The sequence below is a fragment of the Setaria viridis genome, chromosome 5 (assembly GCF_005286985.2).
Source record: "Setaria viridis chromosome 5, Setaria_viridis_v4.0, whole genome shotgun sequence".
NCBI classification, from domain to species: Eukaryota; Viridiplantae; Streptophyta; class Magnoliopsida; order Poales; family Poaceae; genus Setaria; species Setaria viridis.
The window spans coordinates 8,228,038-8,254,214 of NC_048267.2; the positions used below are offsets into that span (position 1 = coordinate 8,228,038).

The 26,177-nt window shown below is 45.9% G+C and overlaps 2 protein-coding genes and 2 pseudogenes across 2 annotated transcripts; all 4 read left to right on the forward strand.

The window, feature by feature from the left end:
• Nucleotides 1-438: 438 nt before the first annotated feature.
• On the forward strand, nt 439-4,463 carry LOC117857524 (uncharacterized). The gene is made up of 2 exons (XM_034740232.2): nt 439-3,283; nt 3,427-4,463. The coding sequence occupies exons 1-2, from the start codon at nt 526-528 to the stop codon at nt 3,846-3,848; spliced, it is 3,180 nt and encodes a 1,059-aa protein (XP_034596123.1). The 5' UTR covers nt 439-525; the 3' UTR covers nt 3,849-4,463.
• A 242-nt stretch (nt 4,464-4,705) lies between these two features.
• Nucleotides 4,706-5,573, forward strand: LOC140222769 (uncharacterized; annotated as a pseudogene).
• A 5,253-nt stretch (nt 5,574-10,826) lies between these two features.
• Nucleotides 10,827-13,034, forward strand: LOC117856191 (probable LRR receptor-like serine/threonine-protein kinase At3g47570; annotated as a pseudogene).
• A 6,459-nt stretch (nt 13,035-19,493) lies between these two features.
• LOC117857525 (uncharacterized) lies at nt 19,494-23,245 on the forward strand. The gene is made up of 2 exons (XM_034740233.2): nt 19,494-22,319; nt 22,464-23,245. The coding sequence occupies exons 1-2, from the start codon at nt 19,562-19,564 to the stop codon at nt 22,883-22,885; spliced, it is 3,180 nt and encodes a 1,059-aa protein (XP_034596124.1). The 5' UTR covers nt 19,494-19,561; the 3' UTR covers nt 22,886-23,245.
• Nucleotides 23,246-26,177: the final 2,932 nt, after the last annotated feature.

The window sequence follows — 26,177 nt, forward strand, 5'->3', positions numbered from 1 at the left end:
AATAAATGAATAAACCACATGGTTTAGACTGGTGGCATATGTATGTCTGATGAGTTTAGAATCCCAACAGACCTCTGTTTGCTTATCCAACAGGAGGGAAAAAGTTTACTTACTAAATCAGCTTTGCATGTCAGGCTGCAATTGTTAGAGAGTAGAATTGGGTAATTTGTGAACATAATTGAATCAAAGTTTTGTCTCAGACTAGTAATAGAAAATGGTGATGCTCCATAGCTAGAACAACACGTTCCTACACTAGTTTAAAAATTCCCCTGAAATTGGGAACAATGGTCAAGCCCAAACCATACTTGGAACTTGGAAGGCCGCTGGCGGATGTCAAAGTCAAAAACAGAAGCAGACAGCGACGTCTCACCAGATCACGAATCAGATGCGATGCATATACATGTTGCAGGCATTAGCACGCATCCCTTAGGATTAAACAATTCAGCAAGTAGCTCCCCTGCTGACCAAGAAAAGCAAGCTCTGTCTCGCAGCAAGCTCTTCAATACGCTCCAGCCCAGCTCTACCATGGCATTGGCAATGCGCGTCATGAGCTTGCTTCCTGCCACCATCGCCGTGATGATCGCAGCGGCCTCCTGGGGAGCGCACGGCGGTGCCAGCGACGAGGCCAGCGCGCTGCTTGCTTTCAAGGCTGAGCTCGCCGGCAGCGGCTCCGGCATGCTTGCATCCTGGAATGGCACCGCTGGCGTCTGCAGCTGGGAGGGCGTGGCGTGCACCAGCGGCCAGGTGGTGGCACTGAGCCTGCCCTCTTATGGGTTCGCCGGAGCCCTCTCCCCGGCCATTGGGAACCTCACTTTCCTGCGGACCCTGAACCTGAGTTCCAACTGGTTCCAGGGGGAGGTCCCAGCAAGCATCGGCCGCCTAGCGCGTCTGCAGACGCTTGATCTGAGCTACAATGCGTTCTCTGGTACGCTTCCTTCCAACCTCAGTTCCTGTGTCAGCTTACTGCTGTTAGATCTCAGCAGTAACCGGTTCCATGGGCGTATCCCTGTTGAGCTTGGAGACAAGCTAACAAGTCTTCAGAAGTTCTCACTGGGCAACAACAGCTTGACGGGTGCCATGCCAGGATTACTAGGTAACCTGTCATCGCTGAACTACCTTGATCTGAGAAAAAACCACCTCGAGGGTCCGATCCCACATGAACTCGGCAGCATGGGCGGCCTGCAGGTCCTTTTACTCCATGACAACAGACTCTCCGGTGTGCTTCCACACTCCCTGTACAATCTGTCCTCACTGAAAAAGTTGGGGGTAGGAGACAACATGCTGTCTGGAACCATCCCTGCTGATATCGGCGATAGGTTCCCCGGTATGGAAGCTCTTGACTTTTCTAGCAACCGATTCAGTGGAGCTATCCCACCTTCGCTCGGCAACCTCTCTGCTCTCACAAAACTAATCCTTCAAGAAAATGGTTTTATTGGATATGTGCCTTCTGCTTTGGGAAAGTTGCAAAGTCTTACTGCCCTTTTCTTGGGTGTTAACAGGCTAGGAGCAAACGACAGTCAAGGGTGGGAATTCATCACTTCACTGGCAAACAGCTCCCAGCTTCAGGTTCTTGTTCTCGGCAACAACTCTTTCAGCGGGCAACTGCCTAATTCAGTCACAAACCTGTCATCAACTCTGCAAGGTCTTTATTTGGGAGACAATATGATTTCTGGGAATATTCCAATAAACATCGGAAATTTGGTTGGTCTTACAGTATTTGTGATGGGAAATACTTCTGTATCTGGACAGATTCCAGAGAGCATTGGTCAGCTAAGAAACTTGGGTGTGTTAGGCCTTTACAACACTAGCTTGTCAGGCCTCATACCTTCGTCACTAGGAAATCTTACACAGTTGAATAGGCTTTATGCATACTATGGAAACTTAGAGGGGCCAATTCCATCAAACTTGGGGAACTTAAAGAATGTGTTTGTCTTTGATCTCTCAACAAATCGACTCAATGGTTCAATTCCTATAGAGGTTTTAAAACTTCCTCAACTTTCCTGGTACTTAGACTTATCATATAATTCATTATCCGGGCCACTTCCAATTGAGGTTGGTACCATGGTGAATCTTAACGAACTGATTCTGTCTGGAAATAAGTTGTCAGGCACCATACCAGCTAGTGTTGGGAACTGTATATCGTTGGTACGGCTGCTGCTCGATAACAACTTATTAGAAGGAAGCATACCTCAATCTCTGAAGAACATAAAAGGTCTTGCATTACTGAACCTAACAATGAATAAGCTATCTGGTAGTATTCCTGATGCCCTTGCTAGCATTGGCCACCTGCAACAACTGTATCTTGCACACAACAACTTGTCAGGTTCCATCCCCAAAGTTCTACAGAATTTGACATTGTTGGCAAAACTGGATTTGTCCTTCAATGATCTGCAAGGCGAAGTGCCAAAAGGGGGTCCTTTTGCAAATGCAACTCACTTGTCAATTGATGGAAATGATGAGCTTTGTGGCGGAAACCCTCAACTTCATTTAGCTCCGTGCTCCACAGCAGCTGCGGGGAAGAACAGAAGGCGAATGTCAAGATCACTTATGGTCACCATAGCGTCAATCTGCGCACTTCTATTCTTAGGTTTAGTAGTTTGTCTTATCCATTTGATCCACAAGAGGCTCAGACAAGGAAACGAAAATCAACTCATTCCCACAGTAATTGATGAACAGCACGAAAGGGTTTCATATCAAGCATTAGCAAATGGGACTGACCATTTTTCGCAGGTTAATCTGCTCGGACAAGGAAGCTATGGTGCAGTTTATAAGTGCACTTTACAAGACAAGGGAATTACCGCAGCTGTAAAGGTATTCAACGTGTGGCAATCTGGGTCTACTAGAAGTTTTGTGGCTGAATGTGAGGCACTGCGAAGGGTGCGCCACCGATGTCTCATAAAGATCATCACCTGTTGCTTAAGCATTGATCACCAAGGCCAAGAATTCAAGGCACTGGTTTTTGAGTTCATGCCCAATGGTAACCTAAATGGTTGGCTGCATCCAGCATCCAAAATACAGAGTCTGAGCAATACGCTCAGCTTAGCTCAGAGACTGGACATTGCGGTAGATATCATGGATGCTCTGGATTATCTTCACAATCAGTGTCAACCGCCTATTATCCATTGTGATCTCAAACCAAGTAACATCCTCCTTGCCGAAGATATGAGTGCTCGGGTTGGAGATTTTGGCATATCAAAAATCCTTCCTGATGACACTAGCAAAACTCTGCTGAATTCAGTTAGCTTCACTGGACTAAGAGGTTCCATTGGATATGTCGCTCCAGGTAACAGAAACTAACACTATTATTGCTATGTTTAGTTTTTAACTTCCATTTTGCCAAGTCCAGTTATCTCGGCATGCACGTTGATAAGTAGCTTGCCATGAATCCACTGACCAAATAGTGTCTGAAATCTGAATTGACTGCAGAGTACGGCGAGGGTCGCGCTGTCTCAACTCTTGGAGATGTTTACAGCCTCGGCATACTGTTGCTTGAGATGTTCACCGGGGTGAGCCCTACTGACGACATGTTCAAAGACTCCTTGGACCTTCATAAGTTCGCCGAGGCCGCTCTTCCCGACAGAGCCTTGGAGGTAGCCGACCCGGCAATCTGGCTTCATGAAGAAGCAAAGGGGGAAGACCCGGCCACGGTGAGAAGCAGAAGCGAGAGGTGCTTGGCTTCAGTGGTCGGGCTTGGCGTGTCCTGCTCAAAGCAGCTGCCAAGGGAGCGGACGGCGATGCGGGATGCTGCCGCTGAGATGCGTGCGATCAGAGATGCCTTCCTGGTTCAATGTGCAACAGAGACTTGGCCTGCAGTCGGCACCAGCGGCCTTGGAAGCACAGACACTTGAATGGTGGACGGAGCTACGGTCTCTTGACGCACCAAGGAGCCACCGGACTAGCTGCTCTGCAACTAACATAGTGGAGAAAAGAAAAACAGCTGGTGCAAGGCTTTATACGGAGGGGTGTTTGGATCCCCGGGCTAAATTTTAGTTCCTGTCACATTGTCCATCGAATATTTCGATACTAATTAGGAGTATTAAATATAGACTATTTACAAAACCCATTACATAGATGGAGGTTAAACGGCGAGACGAATCTATTAAGCCTAATTAGTCCATGATTTGACAATGTGCTGCTATAGTAACCATTTGCTAACGATGGATTAATTAGGCTTAATAAATTCGTCTCACCGTTTAACCTCCATCTGTGTAATTAGTTTTATAATTAACTCATATTTAATCCTCCTAATTAGTCTCCGAATATTCGATGTGACACGGACTAAACTTTAGCTCCAGGATCCAAACATCCCCCAAAGAATGTGACAGCCACTGCGTGTATCCGAGAGCCTTATCTAATCTACCAATGATTGTTGTGTATGGATGCATATAGATTATGCACGAACTCCCTCCGTCCCAAAAAAATGTACTACTATTTATAATGTATAATAAGTATCATTAGATTAAGTATTGAGTATACTTTCCTAATATATTTATTTGAAGATACAAATGCTGATACTATTTTCTATATTCTTAGTCAAACTTAAAAACGTTGACTCCTCGAAAAGTGAGATGTGTGTTTATTTTGGGACGGAGGGAGTACCCGTCACGAGGATTAGTCACGATACAAGTAGGGATTAGCAAGCACCAAAACCTCATTCACTGCCCTTCGATTGCTCAAATAAAAGCAACCATTGCATATGGTGGCGATGCGCTTGCGGGCCTTTCTCCAACCTTCATTCTCCAACCTCTCTGCTCTCGCGGGCCTTGAACTCGCATGGAACAGTTTTAGTGGAAACGTACCCCAACTTTGAAGAGATTGCAAAGCCTCATTTTACCTATCCTTAAGTGGCAATAAGCTAGGATCGAATGATAAGGACGGATTGGAATTCATCACCATGCTGGCAAACTGCAGCCAGCTCCAGCAACTGGCTTTTGACAATAGTTCATTCATCGGGGAACTTCCTACTCAATTGCAAATCTATCGACAACACTCCAATTGCTCTGTATATGAAACAATTGGATTTCGGGATTTATTCCATCCAGCATCGGTAATTTGGTTGGTCTAGAACTGCTTACGTTGGCAAATACTTTCATATCCGGAGTGATTCCAGATAGCATTGGTCGCCTAAAAGACACGTCCGTGTTAGGCGTTTACTACACTAGCTTGTCAGGCATCATACCTTGATCACAAGGAAATCTTACACAGTTGAAAGCTCTCTGTGCGTACGATATAGCAACTTGGAGGGTCCAATTCCAGCAAGCTTGGGGAACTTAAAGAATCTTTTTATCCTTGATCTCGGTTTCAGGTCGAAGCAGAGCATAAACCTTTCTCAAGACTACGAAGTTACCATAGAGCATATCAGTATGAGGGCTAGGCTATACCCTATCAACACCTCCCCTCTTACCCTTTCGGTAAGATTACCTCAAACTATAGTCTTTAATTAATTAGCCAAGACCAGAGCCATATAGTTCCAAGTTTAATCATTGAGTTTATTAAAACCATCATAACCCAAGGTATTGCAACTAAGCATATCTACCCAACAAACAGGTAAAACCCAGGTTGACAAGGAATGATCATAAAGAGATTAGGTAAACCTTAATAGGACCCATCAATATTAGATGTAGAGCAATGCAAAAGTGATTAAATATAGTTATTGAGATAAAAGCACAAGGACACACTTGCCTTTCTCCAAAGAATAGCTGCTCAGATTATCTTCAGCTCTTGTTCCTTAAAGCTCTCGAACAACGTTCCTTCTACTTGCATCAATCATCGGCACAAGCATACAAAGCAAACAACAATCATAACTAAGAACAATACATCAATCATAGTAAAGCTTTAAAAGAGCGTACTAAAGGATAAGGCTTGAATCTAAGGTCATGCTAACACAAGAAACGCTGGGAACGAAACTATGGTTGAAAAGACAAAGCTATCGAGAGATTTGAATTATAAAAGAAAGAGAAAAGCCTATGTGCTTCATATATTTTAATAAAGAAAAGAATGTAAATATATTTTAGAGAAACATCCTTAGAAGGTTATATTTATATATGAAAAGACGATGTAGAACTTAGTCAAATTTTATTTATAAATATTCAAGTAAACATTTAATTTGAAAATAAAGTATATGTAAACATCAAGGCGCATAGCTTTATGATTCAGGTTGAACTGACCAAATATAATTCAAAAACACATTTATATTTATATTAGTCAAATTAACATATAATTATGAAAACCCAAGATGTAACTTATGTAGCTTTTATTTAGAAAACAAATTGAATAAACATTAATCAATTTAAGTTTAATTATGAACCACCGTGGTGCATCTCTAATTCGCTTTTAATTGAAAGAGTTATTTAAATAAGCATTAAGAACTAAATTAACATTTATTATGAAAAGCGGTTATAACACTAAGTAGCTTTTAATTAAAGAAGACATGTTTAACATGCATTAATCAGATTAATATTAAATTTATTTTAAAACATGCATGATGGAAAGATCACTACTAACATGTAATTTGTGTTATCACGAACCTAAGAATGGATATAAACGGAGCTGTAACGAGGAGTCCATGGGTTAAACAAGGATGCAGGGCCTAATCGCGATTAATGAAAGGTTATTGGGGCTAGCGAGGAAGATTTGCAAGACATTGGAATAGAGCTCACCATTAGGTCAAAGCATAGGGTTACATCTGTTAAAGTACGCAGGTTGGACTTGGTTGCACGGATCCAATATAATCAGGGACATGGATGAAAATAAATAAGACACAAGGAAAAACTAACTATTTAAAGAGCTTCCAGGGGCCTATGCACAAAAGCACCATAGCTCAGCATCCGGACGGGCTCCTAGACGGCAAAATCATCATGTCAGATTTATAAGCCCAGCAATCCACCAGAGGGTTACCCAAGTGGTTGATTTGTAGGTGAGGGTGATTGCGAAACCAAGAACTCAAAGGTGATGGCGAGAACACGAAACGACACGAAGGTTTTAGATAGGTTCGGATCTCCAGAGAGTAATATCCTACGTTCTGTATACTGGTGTGTATTGCTTGAGATTGATCTGATTGTTGGGATGCCTTATAATGAATCTAATCTACTCGATAGTTACATAGAAAGTAATATGAGTCGGACAACAATACGCGTTCCATGATATTCGGGCAGATTGCCTTGACTTACACTCCAAGTAACTTCATGCCCTTGGCCCGCACGCCCTGGTCGGGCGGGCCCTACTTGTCAGGTCCATCTAGTATCCTAGTTGATGGGGGCTCATGGGGTACCCATATCCCTCAAGCTCCCGAGCGATGTGTAGGCGAACAGGAACTTGAGGTCATCACAGCGAAACTTGAAATGAAGTCGGCTGAAGCTGCGAAGGCGTCATGGCGACGGAGAGACTGTGCAGTGCTCAAAAGAAGAAAATTTGAGCAAACACAGAGCCAACGCATAGAGTGAAGACGAGTGCTGAGTTGATGGATGCTGGCATCTAGCAGGTTGGAGTGAAGGTTATGGAGGGTGTCGCAAGACGCACTCCGTAGGAGTAGTCCCCAAGCATTGAAGCGATTAAGATAATCAGTACAATGGTCAAAGAAGAAAAAATTGTCTTCTGAAGCAGATCCTAGTGCCCGAACACAAGGATGGGCGCAGCCACATAGGCCCGCCGACCAGAAATAGGCACCCAGACCCAAGGATGAGGACTGGTGGGACCGTGGAGCCACGGCGACCTAAAATAGGCACCCAACCCCCAAGAATGAGGAGTAGCAGAGCTGCGGAGGCATGCCGACCTGAAGTAGGTGCCCAGCCCCCGAGGACGAGGACTAGCGGAGCCATGGAGGCATACCGACTTGAAATAGGCGCCCAGCCCCCAGGGACGAGGACTGGCAGGGCCACGGAGGCACGCCGACAACAATTAGGCGCCCAACCCTGAGCATGAGTATGAGGACTGGCGGAAGCACGTCGAGTCGCCTCCCGCCCTGAGCTGAGGCAGAGAGGTAGGCTGGGCGATGGGAGGCACACCGAGTCATCTGCGGCCACCAGCCGCCGAGTCTGGGAGCCGGACGAGTCACAGAAGCATGCCAAGTCACCTCATGCCCTGAGCCAGAGAGGTCAGCCGGGTGACGGGAGGCACGCCGTGTCGTCTGCGGTGCCCAGCACCCAAGCCTGGGAGCCGGCTGAGCCACAGAAGCACGCCAAGTCGCCTCCCGCCCTGAGCTAGAGAGGTTGGCCGGGTGATGGGAGGCACGTCGAGTCGTCTGTGGCGCCCAATCCCTGAACCTGGGAGCCGGACGAGCCACAGAAGCATGCCAAGTCGCCTCCCGCCCCGAGCCAGAGAGGTTGGCCAGGTGTTGGGAGGCATGCCGAGTAGTTTTTGAGCTGTAAAAGGACAATACAATCATTATGTAGCATAGTGTAGATCATTCAATAATTTAACAACTCAGAAGTTTAATTCGATATAGAAGTAAACTCTTGCGCATCCTGCTATTGTAGGTCAAGTAATTTCCCCGGGTAGTTAGCCTGTTACGTTTAAGCACCTAGCTTTGCTGACCACTGCTCACGGAGAGAACAGCTTATCTCAGGCTATAGCGTTGGGGCTGACTCGATGCTCGCATATAGGAGACGCACATGATGAGTCAAGGTTTCACGAATTAAGGCGTGTGCTACTCGAGTACTTTAGCAACCGTTAAGAGGGATGGACAAGCCACAAATCAGCCGAAACTCTACGGAAAAGCACCAGCATGAGCTGGGCACCCATGGAGTGTAGCCCTCGACCGCCCGTGTAGTGGACGGACCAAGCTGTATAAGTAGTCGGGGTGCGATCAAGGTGGTCGGTGAAAGTCACGGAGACATAGGAGAGCCGAGGTGGTCGGCGAAAGTCACAGGGACATGTAAGAGTCGAGGCATATGTAGGTATACGGAAGCCGTAAAATATTTAATTGTAAATAAGACTTACCTTGATTCATGATTGAGTCGGAGAACCCGCATGTCGTCTTCGCGTTTAGGCTTAGAAGCTCCTGAGCGTGGCCGGCGGACAGTTGTTGGTGAAGCAAACTAGTCGGTCTCCATGCCCAACTAATTTGTGTCGAGACTGAGTTGTTGGAGTTGTCAGGGACGCATATGTGGTTGCGATCGTGGTATGCTGCTGCCGAGTCGACGCGGCCGTCGGGTCGTGGTCGGCTGGCCGCCACGCTCGCAGTACAGCGTGCATGGGTTGTGCTGCCAAACCAAGGGTGCATGTACATCTTTCCGAACCTCGTAAGGAAGCCCTCACGTATTAAGGAAATAAGAAAAAAAATTATTAGCTGCCGTAGTAAGCACCGAGCAACGTAGGAGATCTACTGGATAGAATAGATTAAATAATAAAGGGAAGGGAGAATTGTTCCCTTTTTTTCCGTGGCAGATCCGACGTGTCTGCAGGCAACAAGTTGGGGTCCACGTGTCGTGCTAAATCAACCGGAGGCGTGGTGCTTGGCCTCCTGCGCCTCGCAGATCTTCTGCATCTGGAGCATCCGCTCTATGACGAGCTCGTACTGGCACTTCTCGTAGGCGTGGCACTCAGGCTCGCACTTCCACGGGAGGTAGAACTCGGAGGTGCGCGCACTGGTCGTGGCAGGCAAGCAGCACCCGGGACTCCGCCATCTCCACCTGCGTGACGATCTGGGGCTTCAAGGAGCCGAGCTGCACGCCGGCCGCTGCCGCCGCCTCCATTTGTCACTTTCTTTCCCTCTCTCACCGGCGAGGTCATTCTGTCGATAGATGGGTGCTGCGGGTTTGGTGCGGCGTGGGTAGGTGGGGTGTAGCAAGGACGTGGAGAGAGATTGCATACCTACTGGGCAAGCGGCATGATGGTCTTGGATGGAGAACTTGCTCCGTCGGAGTAAATCTGACGGATGCTGAGTTGACGACGGGCGTCGAGTCGAAGTCCACTAGCATGCTCCCAAAGCGGAGCTGAATTGGACTGGCGAGGAATTCCTTCATGCTCTCGGGGAGAACAATGCCGGGGTGGGATGCCATCGAGCTCGCTGGGGAGGATCTCATAATCACCCCTACCTGGCGTCCCAATTGTCGGATTTATAACCCCAGTAGTCCACTAGGGGGTTACCCAAGTGGTTGATTTGTAGGTGAGAGCGATTGCGAAACCAAAAACTCAAAGGTGATCGCGAGAACACAAAGGGACATGAAGGTTTTAGACAGTTTCGGACCTCCGGAAAGTAATACCCTACGTCATGTATGCTGGTTTGTATTGTTTGAGATTGATCTGATTGTTGGGATACCCTCGGGGGTGCCCTTGGCCACTTTGTATAGGCTAACGACCAAGAGTTGCAAGTTGGTTTGAATCTAATCTACTCGGTAGTTAAATGGAAAGTAATCTGAGTCGGACTACAATACGCGTTCCATGATATCCGGGCAGATTTGAACTGTCTTGTTGCCTCGTCGTGCACTCCAAGTAACTTCATATCCTCAACCTGCACACCCTGATCGGGCGGGTCCTACTTGTCAGGTCTGACCAGTATGCTGGGGTACCCATATCCCTCACCTTGGTGCTCCGACAGTTAGGGTCGGCGGCGAGGATGGGGATTGGAAGCGGAGATCGAGGGGACTTTATGGAGATGCTCACCGTTCCATCCGGAATTTGGCTAGCGGCGGAAGAACATGGCAGCTAGCTCGGGTCTTTGCAAGTGACGGTACTTCGGTGGTGGAGCGGCAACGAAGATTGGTGGCAGAGCTGCTCCTCGATGTCACGAAGCTCCCTGAGGCTCCAACTTGCTCCGATAGTTGACGGGCACAGCGAATCGGCAAGAGAAGGCCGGCGGCGGCTCCTGGCTTCGGCGGATGTGGGGTATGGCGGTGCTCTCGCAAGCTGGGAAGAGCGGCGGAGTGTGGCAGGGCAGCACCAGAGGCACTATCTCGACTTTATAGGCACGTGGGTCCGCGCCTGCCTTGGCGCACACGCTGAGGTTCGGTGGTGGCGATGCCTCAAGCTGCTGGTGGCCGATGGGCCTAGCGGGCTTGGCTGAGCCATCAGCTGGGCCGGGTCGGTGCGGGTTGGATGGAGAGGTTCGGCCCCCAAAGGCTTGGCCCGATCGATTAGGATTTTCCTTTTTTTCAGAAATGATTTCTCGTGAATGAAAAATCTAGAAAAATTCTAGATAATTCATTTAAACAACAAAAAAACTCTAAAAATCCAAAAATTCTAGGAAAAATCCTAGAGATAGTTTGGGGAGGACAGGAGGAGTCCAAATAAAATACTTGGAGGGCGTGAAAAGGATTCTAGAGCCTTTCAAAAATTGGATTTAGCTCTGGAAAAAAATGAGAATAAATCTCAGAAAAATATGGAAATTCTCATAAGAACCTAATTGGCATCTAAACGCATTTCAAAACCTTTGCACTCATGAAATACCAAGATGCATCGGCATGAATGCAACACATACATAGAACCATTGTATTTAATTCAGAAAACACAATCTTTTTCCTATACTAAATTTCCTGTCAAGAAAATAAATATTGGAAAATTTTAAATTATCAGAAAATCATTGTTTAATTATTCTTTTTAATCACATCCTGAAATTTCAAAAAATTTAGGGTCCAAAATTCTTTTTACGGAATTTGACATTCATGTCCAAATTGGATCTATCCTTCAATGATCTGCAAAGTGAAGTGCCTAAAGGGTTTTTCTTGCAAATGCAACTTACATGGCGATTTATGGAAATGATCAGCTTTGTGGTGGAATACCTCAACTTCATTTAGCTCCATGCTCCATGTCCTGTGCAAAAAAGAAATAAAGAAATTTGTCGAAAACCCTTGGGATCACCCTAACATCAATCAGTGCAGTTGTATTCTCAGTTTCAGTACTTGATGTAATTGTGTTGATCCGTAAGAAGCTTAGGAAGAGGCATGAAAGTCAACTCATATCCACAACTGAGGAACTGTATGTAAGAGTTTCTTATCATGCTTTGTCAAATGGGACCAATGGATTTTCAGAGGACAATTTACTTGGACAAGGAAGCTATGGCATGGTTTTATAAATGTACTTTACATGACCAGGGCACTACAGTAGCTGTAAAGGTGTTTAACACACAACAATCTGGGACTTCTAGAAGTTTTGTCACTGAATGGGAGGCACTCAGAAGGGTGCGTCACCGTTGTCTCGTAAAGATCATCACTTGTTGCTCAAGCATCAATCACCAGGGTCAAGAGTTCAAGGCACTAGTTTTTGAGCTCATGCCAAATGGTAGCCTAAATGGTTGGCTTCACCCAGAGTCAGAGTCTGACACACTTACCCAGACAAATACTCTTAGCCTTGAACAAAGGCTACACATTGCTGTCGATATCATGGATGCTTTGGACTATCTTCATAATCACTGTCAGCCATCAATCATTCATTGCGATCTCAAGCCAAGCAACATCTTTCTTGCGGAAGACATGAGTGAGTGCCCGAGTTGGAGGTTTTGGCATATCAAGAATCCTTCCAGAAAGTGCTAGTAAAACCCTGCAAAATTGGAATAGCGCAACTGGAATAAGAGGCACCATTGGTTATGTTGCACCAGGTAATGAAAGAGATGTTTTTGGTATTTGTAAAATGTTCTTAGTTCTTACGTATACAAGACCTGCTGACCTTTTTTTTTTCCCAATCAGAGTATGGTGAAGGTTCTTCTGTCTCAACTCAAGGTGACGTTTATAGCCTCGGCATATTGCTGCTTGAGATGTTTACTGGAAGGAGCCCAACGGATGAGATATTCAATGATTCTTTGCATTTGCACAAGTTTTCAGAGAATGCTCTTCCAGAGAGAATATGGGATATAGTTGACAATATGGATGCACACAGATGCCTATAACAGCACTATAAGAAGTGGAATTAAGAATTGCTTGCTTTCTGTCGTTTGTCTTGGAATATCATGCTCGAAGAAACAACCTAGGGAGCGGATCCCGATTCAGGATGCAGCCATTGAGATGCACTCTATTAGAGATTCGTATCTCAAGTTTGCCAGGTCTCTTTTGGTGGAGCATGGAGTAGTAGCAACAACTCACAGTGATTTCCCACAACAGTGAATATACATAGGACTGAAAATGGGCAAGATGTCTGCAGGTGATCAGTTTACCTGAAATAACTGAAGATGTATGAAGCTTCAGCTTTATAATTCGTCCATGCATTTGTTTGCATCAGATATATGGAAGTATAAAATAAGTTTAGAAAATGTTTCAAAATAGATTAGATCCAGAGGTTTTACTTGTCGTCTGTATGACACATTTTTTGTAGAGAATTCAGTAATATGTATGATTCATAATACAATCCGTGCTCTGCAAATTTCAGATAGCACAATTGTGCGTGTACTGTGACACAAGAAGGTTTATCATTTCCATGTATGAAGTAGTGTTAAAACTGCTACATAAATATCTTCTCTTATCTCATTGTATGTGTATATATGACACAGAAGCACATGTATATTGGCATTGTAGAGAGAGATGAGAGAGAGAAGCTTATCTGCTATTTGGAGATAAATATTCAAATTACTGGTGTATGAGAGGGATATAATTATTCTATCAAATTGTTTACTCAACATCTAAAAAGATTCCATGTTTAGTCATCTATATCGGCATTGTAGAGAGAGACTAGTGTTCAGCTGGTTGGAAGGATGAGAGAGAGAGGAGAGAGTTCGGATGAGAGAGAGACTAGTGTTCAGTTGGTTGGAAGGATGAGAGAGAGAGGAGAGTTTGGATGATAGAGAGGTTAGTGTTCACCTGGTTGGAAGGATGAGAGGGAGATGAGAGAGTTCGGATGAGGAGGTGGAGAGTTCGAAAGAGAGAGAGGTGAGAGTTTGGATGAGAGAGAAAGCAGCTTAGAAGGATGAGAGTGAGAAAGCGGTATTCAGCTAGATGGTGGAGACTTCATATATTACTAACTAGCAAGGTGTCCGTGCGTTGCTACGGAGAAATGACGTTGCTTAGCGCGTAATGTTTTTTATCGTGTCGTGTAGCGGACCATATTTTTTATCATATTGTGTAACTTTTTTATTTTAGTTGTATTAGACTGGCCACGTGAGTGTGTCCATATCCCTACCGTGCGGAGATCGCTTGCCATCGAACTTGTTATCACTTTCTCTATCTTGAGATTGGTAGGCTTCTACAGCAATTCTGCACAAAGAAGGCCCCACTTCGCCCCGATCCCGTTAGTCCCGCGCCTACCCTCTCCCTCTCCGATCCTTGCCACCAGCTCCTCCTGGTCCATGTTGGGCCCGTGATGTAGCGGCCTGTTATCCTTCCACCGTTGGAAGCGAGCAGTGATCGCTGCTCTGTGAACCCAACCTCACGCCGTTCCTACCACTTCAGGTCCAGTGAAGCCTGAGCTTTCGCTTGGGCCAAACAGGCCACTACCAACTTGGAACGAGCAGGGCCAGCAAAGGCACACAATAGATCCAAGCCCAGAGTCCGCACCCAAACATCCACACCACCTTAATACCCCCACTTGGGTTACAAGCCCGCGCAACCAAGCTTGGTGAGGATGGCTCGTGAGGACGAACATTTAAGCTGGTGCGGCGCTGCTTCAGATGGTGAGGTGGTACTAATCTAAGGAATAGGAAAATTTCACATGGGTCTCACACCGTACCCACCCCTATCCTTATCCTTTCTCATCTCTCTACTATCCGTTCAGTCCTTATCCTCTTCGTCTCATCTTTCTCTCCCTCTCCCTCTCAAACTCTCTATCTCTCCTATCCTATCCCCTCTATCTCTGGAGAAGGTGGTGCACGGCCGGCCCCAGCAGCGGCCTGGGGGCGCGGGGTGTCGGTGGCGGCCGAGGGTCGTGGGGTTGTGGTGAGGAGCCTCCTGGCCATGGATGCGATGGCCTAGCCACGGGCACCGGGCCGCGTTGCACCGCATGCTGCTGCTGCCGAGTAGGCCGCACGCACTGCCCGCGCACCAGGTAGCACGGGCGGCCGGGGCCGGGGAGGCGACTCTGGCGTGGCCGGCTATGGTGGGAAGGGAGAGGCAGATGGTGGCGCAACGGCGGCATGGAGAGGCGGACGTCGGGCACGGACGGGTGAAAGGGGAGATGGGGAAAGAAAGCTGGTCCCACCTGCCAATGCAGCCGGGGTCGGGGTGGCGCGGGCAGCCGAGGCCGAGGCCGGGCGGCACGACCGGGGCCAGGGAGGTGGCTCTGGCGTGGCCGGCTGTGGTGGGCGGGGAGACTCGGACAGCGGCGCAACGGCGGGCACGAAGAGGTGGACGTCGGGCACGGACGGGTGAAAGGGGAGACGGGGAAAGAAAACTAGACCCTCCTGTCAATGCGTTAATCTTACCTATTATTAAACATCAGGGCGACCTCTCGTTGAAAAACAAAAAAAATGGACACAAGTGTTCCTCACTTTAATAATAATAATAAAGTATAGATAATGTATCAAATAGCATTTGTAATTTAATTCTAAGAAAAACTTTCTCAGTACCAAACAAGAAAATTCAATTGAATCAAATTCTACGGAATCCATTTCTTATGGAATCTAATTGCTAGAATATGATTCATGGAATAAGTTTCAACTCTAGGGATCCAAACATACCCGTAGTTATTTCTTATGCCGCTCAAATCAGACGCAAGGTACGTCCTAACTAAAAAACGTAAGTTACTTTATGTTATCTTGTGAATCAGTGATTAATTACTTCCAATCTTATGTAAAAAGAACTACGAGTTAAATTCTTTGTCAGATTTATACTGACAAGTTACAAGCACATGCCTCTGCAGTAACAGGCGAGCCCTAGACTAGTGGGCAAACCAAAAACAACATGATTCGTCAACTGATCGAATGCTAATGACTATTTTGCTAGGAGAATGAACATGATTCATACAAAAAAGGGGAGTTAGTAAAAGGGGAGCTACTAACTTGGTCAAGGTCTCCGTCCTCTGGCGTGGGGAAGGGGCCATCTTGCTCCACTCCACGTCTGCGTGGTTGCTCGGCGGGCGCGACGGCGTCGGGTGCGGAGTGCTGACGGCGCGTAGATATGTCATTGTTGATCAGGACATGCACTTCTATCACCATCTGTGGTTGGCGTCCGCGGCCGAGCGGGTCAAGATCTCCGTCCTCTAGCGTGGGGAAACAGGATCTCTTCAATCAGTGCTTCTACAGAAACGGTGCACGGTCACCACGGACCAACGACATACCATGAGAAAAGCAGAGCTAAATGTTGCAGTAGCAGAGTAACCGGAGACTGCAGAGCACTTGCTGCTAAAAGCTGCCTCTTATTTTGTATCGTCTTAACAGAAGACTTTAAGTCAGCCGCCATTCGATTCCAATATAAACTTGCAAGTTGGCCCGCGATAATAGCGCAGCTAGATTTGATACATGTGCATATGCACGCCTAATTAAAATTGCTCACTTGTAACAAAATAATAACAACTTGAGTAGTTGATTATGATCTTATGTTGCAGTTTTTGCCAACTTTTCCTAGTATTATTGTGTTGAGTAGAAAGCCTGTGTAGAAAAAGATACAAAACAAACAATCATGTCAACTACTCCCATATGCTTGCTCAAATGATTTTGAAAAAAAAAAAACAACCGCGCTCTAAGTCCTAGGGCGGTGATATTCCTCCTTACTTTCCTCCTCTCGTTTTCCTTGCACAATCCAGGATGACAAATACCACAAACCACTTAGGCTCGATCATGTTTCATCATCACATTCCTCAAATCTTGATCACGTTGTTGTCTTCGTTATGCTAGCAGTACACATCTCTCCGCCTCATAAGATTACTAAGGTCTCATAAGATTTTTGATGGATTTGCATTAATATTAATATTGCCACCAATCTAGTCTCAACCTTGCTTGTGTTCTCCATGGTCATGTTTTATTCTAACTTGCAAGACCTACAAGCGCATATGATGGTTCTTCTATATACATAATATATCGCATCTCCTAAGACATATATCGCGGGCCGGTGGCGCGCGGGGGAGCGGCGCCGGTGGAGCGGAGGCGACCGGCGGTGGGCAGAGGCGGGTGGGTGCGGGCGCAGGCGGAGGTGGGTGGGCATGCGGGGGAGCGGCGCTGGCGGAGCGAAGGCGGGTGGGCGCGGGCATAGGCGGAGGCGGAGGCCGGCGCGGGCACGTGCGGAGGCGGACGGGTGGAGGCATGCAGCGGCGGGCGGGCACGGGCGAGTGGCGGCTGGGCCGGCGGCGGCCTCGCGGCACGGGTGGAGGCGGAGACCGGCAACGGCCGGGCAGCCCTCCGGCGAGCGTGGGGCTTTTTTTTATTTTTTTTCAAAAATTTTTAGTCCCGGTTGGTAGTTGGTAACACCAATTGGTACAAAAGGGGGCCTTTAGTTCCAGGTGGATTACCCGGGACTAAAGACCCCCTCTTTTGTCTTGAAAAATTTATCCCGGATAACTTAGAGAGATTTGAGCCTATCCAACCGGGACTAAAGGTGAGTTTTCCATCGGTGAATGTCAGAGGCTCATCCTAAATGGTGACACCATGCTGATCATGCAATTTATCATTATTTTATCGCCCTCATGCATGCTGCATGATAGATATTGGTACTGGGCAGCTTAGATTCCTCAGCGCATCATGCTGCTCAGCCATGGAGGTCAAGTCATCGCTATTGTCCATATCACAACGCCTCTGCGTTCTCTTGTTGTCCTCCCCTTCCCTCTACCTTGCACCTTCTTGTTTTGCTGATCCTATTGTCAGTTTGTTGCAGCCATTTATGGGCACCTCTTTCATCCATTGTCCACTGTTGTTGCCCGCTGCCTCAGTTCTTCTCTGACCAAAGCGGTCGTATCGCGCTGGTCGGTAGGAAGCCATCGTCTCGCAAAAGCATAGTCGTCGTCGCCAAACCACATCTAGCCGATGCCGAACCATACTTTTGCCATCTTGTTTGCCAACTTGCCGCTATGGAAGCCTCCATGCATCGCTCATCGAGTCTATCCTATCTCTATCAGCTCCTGTGGTATCCTGTTTTGTTTTTGCCTCAACCACGAAGCCATAGGTTGCTGGTGCTAAATTGCAGGGCCAGCAACAGGTATTTCCTCTCCCTGGCCTTGCGGCCATGCTATGTATTTTTCTCTCTCAAAAAAAATTCCAATGATTTAATCCTAATGTTCCGATCATGTGTGATTGGTTTATTAATTAAAGTTAGAGTTATACTTTAAGTATATTATATAAAAATAATATATATATATATATATATATGTATATATAAAAGTTACCATGCAAAGTACAACTTCCAATAAGGTGGAGAGGTTCGGATGGAATTTTGATTCAACTTACTCTATTCTAGATATTAGAGTTGTACTAGCAAAATACCGCTACGGTAAAAAAATCAATTGGGTTTTTCAACTAATAATATTTTTTATTTTCATCACTAAATTTTTATTCCACTTATTGGATGTCCACACATTTTAATAGAAAACTAAAAAATGTTTGACTAATTATTTCCTTCACTCAAATACCCATTAAATTAAAATATTTTTTTATTCAAGCAAGAGAGTTAAATCAGCCTCCGATGGCCACCGATGGGGGCTCTTTAGTCCCGGTGGGTAATATCAACTGGGACTAAAGAACCCCTTTAGCCCCGGTTGTAAAAGCTAGTGGCCCTCGGGATTCTGGTGGAGTGTTTTGTCCTGGTTGCAACTACCAACCAGGACTAAAGGAGACCTTTAGTTCCGATTGGTGTTTCCAACCTGGACAAAACGCTCCCCGCCTCCACACACACAATGCGCGTGTCCCACTTTCTCTCCTCCCTCTCCTTAATTCCAGTGCCTATGCCTCCTCTCCTTAATTCCAACACCCACATGCCTCCTCTCCTCCTCCCTTCGGTCCCTACCTCCTCTCCTCCCTCTCTTCCTCCGCCGGATCCGGCCGGCCCCCACTCCCTCTCCCCAAGCTCCTCCCTCTCCCTCGGCCGCGCAGGTCAGGCGGTGCGGCCGGGGCCGGGGCGGCGTGGGCGGTCGGGGCTCGGGAGGATGACAGGTGGTTATGAGGATGATACCTGCAGACAATACTTTTAATCCCTCAATTCTTACCGAGAATTGCACTATGAACTGCGCTTTCATTTATGCTACACCGCTCAGCTATAAAAAAGGTGCAAATCGACCAAAATAAATGAATAAACCACACGGTTTAGACTGGTGGCATCTATATGTTTGATGAGTTTTGAATCCCAACAGACCTCTGTTTGCTTATCCAACAGGAGGAAAAAACTTTACTTACTAAATAAGCTTTGCATGCCAGGCTGCAATTGTTAGAGCAGGATTGGGTAATTTGTGAACATAATTGAATCAAAGTTTTGTCTCAGACTAGTAATAGAAAATGGTAATGCTCCATAGCTAGAACACGTTCCTACACTAGTTTAAAAAATTCCCTGAAATTGGGAACAATGGTCAAGCCCAAACCAAACTTGGAACTTGGAAGGCCGCTGGCCAATGTCAAAGTCAAAAAACAGAAGCAGACAGCGACGTCTCACCAGATCACGAATCAGCCTTAGGATTAATACACTCTGTCTGGCAATGCGGCAATGCGCGTAGCTCCCCTGCTGACCAAGAAAAGCAAGCTCCGTCTGGCAGCAAGCTCTTCAATACGCTCCAGCCCAGCTCTACCATGGCATTGGCGATGCGCGTCATGAGCTTGCTTCCTGCCACCATCGCCGTGATGATCGCAGCAGCCTTCTGGGGAGCGCACGGCGGTGCCAGCGACGAGGCCAGCGCGCTGCTTGCTTTCAAGGCTGAGCTCGCCGGCAGCGGCTCCGGCATGCTTGCATCCTGGAATGGCACCGCTGGCGTCTGCGGCTGGGAGGGCGTGGCGTGCACCGGCGGCCAGGTGGTGGCACTGAGCCTGCCCTCCTATGGGCTCGCCGGAGCCCTCTCCCCGGCCATTGGGAACCTCACTTTCCTGCGGACCCTGAACCTGAGTTCCAACTGGTTCCAGGGGGAGGTCCCAGCAAGCATCGGCCGCCTAGCGCGTCTGCAGACGCTTGATCTGAGCTACAATGCGTTCTCTGGTACGCTTCCTTCCAACCTCAGTTCCTGTGTCAGCTTACTGCTGTTGAGGCTCAGCAGTAACCGGTTCCATGGGCGTATCCCTGTTGAGCTTGGAGACAAGCTAACAAGTCTTCAGAAGTTCTCACTGGGCAACAACAGCTTGACGGGTGCCATACCAGGATCACTAGGTAACCTGTCATCCCTGAACTACCTTGATCTGACAGAAAACCACCTCGAGGGTCCGATCCCACATGAACTTGGCAGCATGGGCGGCCTGCAGGTCCTTTTACTCTATGAGAACAGACTCTCCGGTGTGCTTCCACACTCCCTGTACAATATGTCCTCACTGAAAAAGTTGGATGTAGGAAACAACACGCTGTCTGGAACCATCCCTGCTGATATCGGCGATAGGTTCGCCGGTATGGAAGTTCTTGACTTTAGTAGCAACCGATTAAGTGGAGCTATCCCACCTTCGCTCGGCAACCTCTCTGCTCTCACAAAACTAAACCTTCCAGGAAATGATTTTATTGGATATGTGCCTTCTGCTTTGGGGAAGTTGCAAAGTCTTACTGACCTGTTCTTGACTGACAACAGGCTAGAAGCAAACGACAGTCAAGGGTGGGAATTCATCACTTCACTGGCAAACTGCTCCCAGCTTCAGTATCTTGTTCTCGGCAACAACTCTTTCAGCGGGCAACTGCCTAATTCAGTCGCAAACCTGTCATCAACTCTGCAACGTCTTTATTTGGGAGACAATATGATTTCTGGGAATATTCCAATAAACATCGGAAATTTGGTTGGTCTTACAGTACTTGAGATGGCAAATACTTTAGTATCTGGACAGATTCCAGAGAGCATTGGTCAGCTAAGAAACTTGGGTGTGTTAGGCCTTTACAACACTAGCTTGTCAGGCCTCATACCTTCATCACTAGGAAATCTTACACAGTTGAATAATCTTTATTTATACTATGGAAACTTAGAGGGGCCAATTCCATCAAACTTGGGGAACTTAAAGAATGTGTTTGTCTTTGATCTCTCAACAAATCGACTCAATGGTTCAATTCCTATAGAGGTTTTAAAACTTCCTCGACTTTCCTGGTACTTAGACTTATCATATAATTCATTATCCGGGCCACTTCCAACTGAGGCTGGTACCATGGTGAATCTTAACGAACTGATTCTGTCTGGAAACAAGTTGTCAGGCACCATACCAGCTAGTGTTGGGAACTGTATATCGTTGGTAAAGCTGCTGCTCGATAACAACTTATTAGAAGGAAGCATACCTCAATCTCTGAAGAACTTAAAAGGTCTTGCATTACTGAACCTAACAATGAATAAGCTATCTGGTAGTATTCCTGATGCCCTTGCTAGCATTGGCAACCTGCAACAACTGTATCTTGCACACAACAACTTGTCAGGTTCCATCCCCAAAGTTCTACAGAATTTGACATTGTTGGCAAAACTGGATTTGTCCTTCAATGATCTGCAAGGCGAAGTGCCCAAAGGGGGTCCTTTTGCAAATGCAATTCGCTTGTCAATTGATGGAAATGATGAGCTTTGTGGCGGAAACCCTCAACTTCATTTAGCTCCGTGCTCCACAGCTGCTGCGGGGAAGAATAGAAGGCGAATGTCAAGATCACTTATGGTTACCGTAGCGTCAATCTGTGCATTTCTATTCTTAGGTTTAGTAGTTTGTCTTATCCATTTGATCCACAAGAGGCTCAGACAAGGAAAGAAAAATCAAGTCATTCCCACAGCAATTGATGAACAGCACGAAAGGGTTTCATATCAAGCATTAGCAAATGGAACTGACCATTTTTCGGAGGTTAATCTGCTTGGACAAGGAAGCTATGGTGCAGTTTATAAGTGCACTTTACATGACAAGGGAATTACCGCAGCTGTAAAGGTATTCAACGTCTGGCAATCTGGGTCTACTAGAAGTTTTGTGGCTGAATGTGAGGCACTGCGAAGGGTGCGCCACCGATGTCTCATAAAGATCATCACCTGTTGCTTAAGCATTGATCACCAAGGCCAAGAATTCAAGGCACTGGTTTTTGAGTTCATGCCCAATGGTAACCTAAATGATTGGCTGCATCCAGCATCCAAAATACAGAGTCTGAGCAATACACTCAGCTTAGCTCAGAGACTAGACATTGCGGTAGATATCATGGATGCTCTGGATTATCTTCACAATCAGTGTCAACCGCCTATTATCCATTGTGATCTCAAACCAAGTAACATCCTCCTTGCCGAAGATATGAGTGCTCGGGTTGGAGATTTCGGCATATCAAAAATCCTTCCTGACGACACTAGCAAAACTCTGCTGAATTCAGTTAGCTTCACTGGACTAAGAGGTTCCATTGGATACGTCGCTCCAGGTAACAGAAACTAACACTGATATTGCTATGTTCAGTTTTTAACTTCCATTTTGCCAAGTCCAGTTATCTCGGCATGAATCGTTCGTAAGTAGCTTGCCATGAATCCACTGACCAAATAGTGTCTGAAATCTGAATTGACTGCAGAGTACGGCGAGGGTCGCGCGGTCTCAACTCTTGGAGATGTTTACAGCCTCGGCATACTGTTGCTTGAGATGTTCACCGGGATGAGCCCTACTGACGACATGTTCAAAGGCTCCTTGGACCTTCATAAGTTCGCCGAGGCCGCTCTCCCCGACAGAGCCTTGAAGGTAGCCGACCTGGCAATCTGGCTTCATGAAGAAGCAAAGGGGGAAGACCCAGCCACGGTGAGAAGCAGAAGCGAGAGGTGCTTGGCTTCAGTGGTCGGGCTTGGCGTGTCCTGCTCAAAGCAGCTGCCAAGGGAGCGGACGGCGATGCGGGATGCTGCCGCTGAGATGCGTGCGATCAGAGATGCCTTCCTGGTTCAATGTGCAACAGAGACTTGGCCTGCAGTCGGCACCAGCGGCCTTGGAAGCACAGACACTTGAATGGTGGACGGAGCTACGGTCTCTTGACGCACCAAGGAGCCACCGGACTAGCTGCTCTGCAACTAACAGAGTGGAGAAAGCGCCCCTTAATGAAAAGAAAAACAGCCGGTGCAAGGCTTTATACAAAGAATGTGACAGCCACTGCGTGTATCCGAGAGCCTTATCTAATCTACCGAGGATTGTTGTGTATGGATGCATATAGATTATGCACGTACTTCTCCGTCAAAAAATAAACGCACATCTCACTTCTTGAGGAGTTAAACTTTCTAAGTTTGACTAAAATTTATAAAAAAAATGTACTACTATTTATAATGTATAATAAGTATAATTAGATTGAGCATTGAGTATACTTTCCTAATACATTTATTTGAAGATACAAATGTTGATACTATTTTCTATATTCTTAGTCAAATTTAAAAATGTTTGACACCTCGAGAAATAAGATGTACGTTTATTTTAGGACTGAGAAAGTGCCCGTCACGGGGATTAGTCACGATATAAGTAGGGACTAGAAAGTACCAAAACCCCATTCACTGCCCTTCGATCGCTCAAATTAAAGGAACCATTGCATATGGTGGCGATGCGCTCACGGGTCTTTCTCCAACCTTCATTCTCCAACCTCTCTGCTCTCGTGGGTCTTGAACTCGCATGAAACAGTTTTAGTGGAAGCGTGCCTCCAACTTTGGGGAGATTGCGAAGCCTCATTTGCCTATCCTTAAGTGGCAATAAGCTAGGATCGAATGATAAGGATGGATTGGAATTCATCACCATGCTGGCAAACTGCAGCCAGCTTCAGCAACTGGCTTTTGACAATAATTCGTTCATCGGGAAACTTCCTAGCTCAATTGCAAATCTATCGACAATACTCCAATTGCTCTATACAGGAAACAATTGGATTTCGGGATTTATTCCATCCAGCATCGGTAATTTGGTTGGTCTAGAACTGCTTACGTTGGCAAATACTTTCATATCCGAAGTGATTCCAGATAGCATTGGTCGCCTAGAAGACACGTCCGTGTTAGGCATTTACTACACTAGCTTGTCAGGCATCGTACCTTCATCACAAGGAAATCTTACTGAAAGCTCTCTGTGCGCACGATAGCAACTTGGAGGGTCCAATTCCAGCAAGCTTGGGGAACTTAAAGAATCTTGTTGTCCTCGATCTCCTGCTAAGGTTTGAGGTCGAAGCAAAGTATAAACCTCTCTCAAGACTGCGAAGCTACCATAAAGCAGATTAGTCTGAGGATCGGGCTATACCCTATCAACACCTCCCCTCTTGTCCTTTCGGTAAGATTACCCCAAACTAGACTCTTTAATTAATTAGCCAAGATATGATTGTACCAAGTTTAATCATTGAGTTCATTAAAACCATCATAACCTAAGATATTGCAACTAAGCATATCTACCCAACAAAAAGGTAAAACCTAGGTTGACAAGGAATGATCATAAAAATTAGGTAAACCTTAATAAGACCCATAAATATTAAATGTAGAGCAATACAAAAGTGATTAAATATAGTTAATTGGAACAAAAGTACAAGGCCACACTTGCCTTTCTCCAAAGAATAGCTGCTCAGATTATCTTCAGCTCTTGGTCCTCAAAGCTCTTGAACAACGTTCCTTCTACTCGCATCAATCATCGGCACACAAGCATACAAAGCAAACAACAATCACAACTAAGAATAATACATCAATTATAGGAAAGCTTTAAAAGAGCGTACCAAAGGATAAGGCTCAAATCTAAGGTCACGCTAATGCAAGAAACGCTGGGAACGAAACTATGGTTGAAAAGACAAAGCTATCGAGAGATTTGAATTATAAAAGAAAGACAAAAGCCTATGTGCTTCGTATATTTTAATAAAGAAAATAATGTAAATATATTTTAGACAAACAGCTGGTGCAAGGCTTTATACAAAGAATGTGACAGCCACTGCGTGTATCCGAGAGCCTTATCTAATCTACCAAGGATTGTTGTGTATGGATGCATATAGATTATCCGTACTCCCTCCATCCCAAAATACATCTCACTTCTCAAGAAGTCAAACTTTAAGTTTGACTAAATTTTATAAAAAAATGTAGTACTATTTATAATGTATAATAAGTATAATTAGATTAAGCATGGAGTATACTTTCCTAATACATTTATTTGAAGATACAAATGTTGATACTATTTTCTATATTCTTAATCAAATTTAAAAATATTTGACTCCTCAAGAAGCGAGATGTGCGTTTATTTTGGGAGGGAGGGAGTACCCGTCCCGAGATTAGTCACGATATAAGTAGGGACTAGCAAGCACCAAAACCACATTCACTGCCCATCGATCATTCAAATAAAAGGAACCATTACATATGGTGGCGATGCGCTCGCGGGCCTTTCTCCAACCTCTCTGCTCTCGCGGGCCTTGAACTCGCATGGAACAATTTTTGTGGAAGCGTGCCTTCAACTGTGGGGAAATCGCGAAGCCTCGTTTACCTGTCCTTAAGTGGCAATAAGCTAGGATCGAATGATAAGGATGGATTGGAATTCATCACCATGCTGGCAAACTGCAGCCAGCTTCAGCAACTGGCTTTTAACAATAATTCATTCATCGGGGAACTTCCTAGCTCAATTGCAAATCTATCGACAACACTCCAATTACTCTATATAGGAAATAATTGGATTTCGGGATTTATTCCATCCAGCATCGGTAATTTCGGATTACTACAGAAAAATACATGTTGCAGTTTTTCTTCAGTTAAGTGCTTGAAGGATCGGAGGATGTGCATGGGACATAACTTCAGATAACTATATGAGTCAATTTTTGGGCAATTGGTTCAATGCTTGCAGGACCATCGGCCTGTTCGCTTTAGCTTATTCAGCCGGCTTATTAGCCACCAAACAGTGTTTTTCTCTCACAACAAATCAGCCGTTTTAGCTTTTCAGCCAGCTTATAAGCTGAAGCGAACAGGCCCCATATGCTTGGGGCATAATTTCAGATAACTACAGAAGAATCCCTGTTGCAGTTTTTGGATTCAGTTCTAATTGTCCTATCCTATATGCATTTAGGTATCCCTAAGCTTTTGTCTTCATTAATTCTCATAGGCACACCAAGTTTGGCACGGGTTGACTGTTGGGGTCGCCCAAAAACTACACAAGCTCGAGCGCCATTAGTAGACAAAAATAGCTTAACCTCGCAACTTCTTGGTCGAAATTCGAAACTCGTTAGCCTCGCTAACTCTGGACTAACAAACTAAACTCACCTAACCTCACACACTCTTTGCTATTTTGAGACTTCGAAGCTGACAGCTATTGG